The sequence below is a fragment of the Physeter macrocephalus genome, chromosome 1, assembly GCF_002837175.3.
Source record: "Physeter macrocephalus isolate SW-GA chromosome 1, ASM283717v5, whole genome shotgun sequence".
Lineage (NCBI taxonomy): Eukaryota > Metazoa > Chordata > Mammalia > Artiodactyla > Physeteridae > Physeter > Physeter macrocephalus.
The window spans coordinates 136,219,355-136,222,995 of record NC_041214.2 but is presented as its reverse complement, the minus strand read 5'-3'; the positions used below and the strand labels follow the sequence as shown (position 1 = coordinate 136,222,995).

Genomic DNA, 3,641 nt, shown 5'->3' with positions numbered 1-3,641 from the left:
ACCTTGCCTCTAGTCATCAATACCAATGATGATATTTTGCATATGTCTATTGCTACCTCATGCCATGGCCATCAGAGCTGTCTTTGCTACTAGAAATAGAGTCATTAGTTCCTTTAAATCTAATCAGATTAAAGAATCAATTCCAGAGGCCTCAGAATCAACCCTCCAAAATCGTCATTAAGATTCTTTTCCTTTAGAACTACTCTTGGTAACAAAATCTATATTAGTTCAGTCAGGGTTCTCTAAAGAAACAGATTAGATAGATATAGATAGATAGATAGATAGATAGATAGATAGATAGATAGATAAAGATAAAGACAGAGAGACAGAGAGAGAATATGAGAATAATTTATTTTAAGGAATTGGCTCATGTAATTGTGATTGTCGGAGCTGGCAATTTTTAAATCTGTAGGGCAAGTTAGCACCTGGAACTCAGGCAGGGTTTCTGTTACAGTCTTGAGGCAGCATTCTTTCTTCAGAAAACCTCAGTCTTTGCTCTTAAGACCTTCAGTGGATTGAATGAGGCCCACCCACATTTTGGAGGGTAATGTGCTTTACTTAAAGTCTACTGATTATCAGTATTAATCTCATGAAACAGTAACATTTGGACTAGTGTTTGACCAAACAACCAGGGGCACCATAGTCTAGCCAGGATGACACATAAAATTAACTATCATGATGTATAAAGCATTCAGTATGGATATCTGTTTCCTGTCTTTTTTTTACTGTATTTCTAATATTTAGGAAAGTTTATAGTTTTGCTCTAGAAGTTATTTTAAGGATTTTAGATTTATGAAATATCCTTTCTTTATTTGACTCCTTATTATAAACCCCATTAAAATAAAGTTGTAACCTTCCCGGCCCCAACAATTATACTATCATGCACATTCAGTAAATTTTTTTTTTCTTGGAAAACTTTATATTAGAATTCATTTCTACCTCATGAGACTACTGAAATTCATTAAGTCTGCTAACTGGAAGACAAGGGTATGCAATGAAACATGTATATTACTGCTTTTTGTTTTGGAAGACCATGCTACAAATGTTTCTATCATATGTGCTTAAGAGTGGCTGGGGAGGTCACTCTGTGACCACAGAAGACTGATGATTCGTGACTGCATCTGCTATTTTGAAGCTGATCTTGCTATTTTGCCAGGTACAGTCGCAAAACAGCTTATTCCCTTACTCAGAATATTCTTAGAACCCTTTTTTTGCTAAGGAATTCAGTGAAAGTTCTAAGTAAAAACAGTAAGTAGTACAACTATTAACGTTTCCCCTCCACAGTCAACCCTGATTTCTTTCTGTGAAACATGACGTTTACATCTCCAAATTTTCCACTGGTGAAAAATTCTTCGTGCTTCTTAATTTTGCATTTTTTCATAAACTTTAGGGTCAAGCGCCGCTTGGTATATGTCTGTAGACTAAGGACACTGAACAAGCTTTCCTTCACTGGTGTCAAGGTTTCTGGTGTCAGTCTTGAGCACTTACTGAAGCTTCTGCATGTGCTACAGGTGGGTTCTCCGGTGTTTAATAAGGTGGGAATTTTGACTGAATTTTTTTCCACATTGATGACATGTAAAGGGCTTCTCTCCAGTTTGAGTTCTTTGGTGTGTGTGGAGATGTGAATTTTGACTGAAGCTTTCCCACACCATGAACATTTATATGGCTTTACTCCTTGGTGTGTTGTTAAGTGCTTATTAAGATCTGACCTCCGTCTAAACCTCTTATCACACTGTTCACATTTATATGGTTTCTCTTCAGTGTGAATTCTTTGGTGCCTAATAAGGTCAGAGCTAACTCTGAAGCTTTTCCCACATTCCTGACATTTAAAAGGCTTCTCTCCTGCACATTCTTTCTTGTGAAGCTCGAGAAGTTTCAGCAGCTCTTCTTCCCACCAGTTTGAAAATTTCTTTCTTCCCTTCACTGGAAAATCTTGGTGCCATTTCCCCACCTTATGCATATCACCATGATTTTCTTTGCCCATTGTTTTCTGATGAACATTCACACTGGCTTTTTTTGATACTATGTCTCCTGGTGCTTGTATTTCTAAGTCAGAAAAACATATAGGTTGATGATGTTCAGTGGCATTTTTCATCTTTATCTCTGAAAACAGCTCTCTGGGACTGTCTTTGAACACTGGTGATCCTTGAACCCATGGCTCTTCCCCTTGCTCTAAGCAGCAGCTCATTTTAGTTTTGGGGAGCACAAATAATGCTAGAGAGATAACAGTCTCATAGTTTTCTTGCATTACATCATTGTAGAGGGCCTTCTGAGTAGGATCCAGTAACTCCCATTCTTCCTGGGAAAAATATATGGCCACTTCTTCAAATGTCAACAAGCTCTGGGACTCAGGCAAGATGAGCTCAGGTGCCACTGGCCAGTCTTTGGTGTTCGTATGTTCAGGAAAGGCTAGGATCCGGTGAGCAGGCACCACCCTCTCACATACGGGCTCAGTTTCTTTGTGGGTATTCCTGATCAGCAGCTCTTGTAGACTTTGGTGTGTATTCCAAAATTCTTCATCCTGGGACATGCCCATTTGCTGGGCCTCTGCTGGCTTCAGCTTGAAGCCTAGGGCTTGTGCTGTTTCTCCCAAGAGCACTGCCTCCTTTCCCAGCTCATGGTCTGCAACCCACCTTCAGATCTACTGTCATCATTCTGATCTAGGAACAATTTGGCTCCTGTGTTGGACACACCACCAGCACCATCTTTGACAACTGAGGCCCAGTCTGGTCTGGAACAAAACCAATAGAAGTTTCTTCTTTCTCAGATGGCTTGGCTTCGTGGAGGCCGCTCCCTCCTCCTGGGGCTCTACCGCAGGTAGCCACCGGTCCGGCCATCGCTCTAAGGAGGACAGCTCCCCGCCCTGCGCCACTCAGAGGTGGGTTCGGAGGCTCAGGCCCAGAACCACTTAGGTTTGCCTGGCCCAGACAGCCCGCCCGGAGCAGTTACTGCACTGCGGGCTTACCCACCCCCACCCCTCACTCCATTTCAGTAAATATTAATACCTTTTATTCATTTACCTTTGTTTTCTCACATATGTTTCATTTTTCACTATTTAATTTATTAGCCTTAAATAATACTCTTTGACCCAGTGGTCGCAATGAGGCAATCAGGAAACTAATTTTACTTTCCAGCTACTTACCAAACACATCTGCTCCCATTTTGTGTTAGAGGAGTGATTCCCATTGTCTAAGCATATACAATTTACAGTCCATTTTCTCAACTCTATTATTTTGTATGTTAGATCAGTAATTACTCTTTCCACTTGGAGTTCATCCTTTTATAGTGTTCTCAAGAACGCTCTTACAAAGAATATTCACTAAGTCTCTTGTGTGTTCACAAATGTGTATTTGTTTGTAAACTTCAAGGTCAACTTGCCTTGCCTCACACTTTCTTTCCTAGAGTATCTTACAGGTTTTCTATGCTCTCTCTTCTAGGTAAAATGTGGTTATGGCTGTCATAACTTTTCATTATAAAATGGGGACCATATATGTTACCATACAAACTGGAACAGTGGTAAGAATGAAATGGGACAATGCAATGGGATAATTATACTGGGATCATAGACATAAAATTTGACTGTCCTTCACAAATAAGGATTAGTGGGATTTTGTCCAGAGACAACTGTGATTTATTATTAT

The 3,641-nt window shown here is 40.0% G+C and overlaps 1 protein-coding gene across 1 annotated transcript; it reads right to left on the bottom strand.

Annotated features, from left to right (window-relative positions):
- Positions 1-1,505: 1,505 nt before the first annotated feature.
- On the bottom strand, positions 1,506-2,654 carry LOC102988025 (zinc finger protein 75A-like). Its single transcript, XM_055086809.1, is given in 3 exon segments — positions 1,506-1,639; positions 1,642-2,632; positions 2,634-2,654. Coding segments are annotated over 3 exon segments (1,146 nt in total).
- Positions 2,655-3,641: the final 987 nt, after the last annotated feature.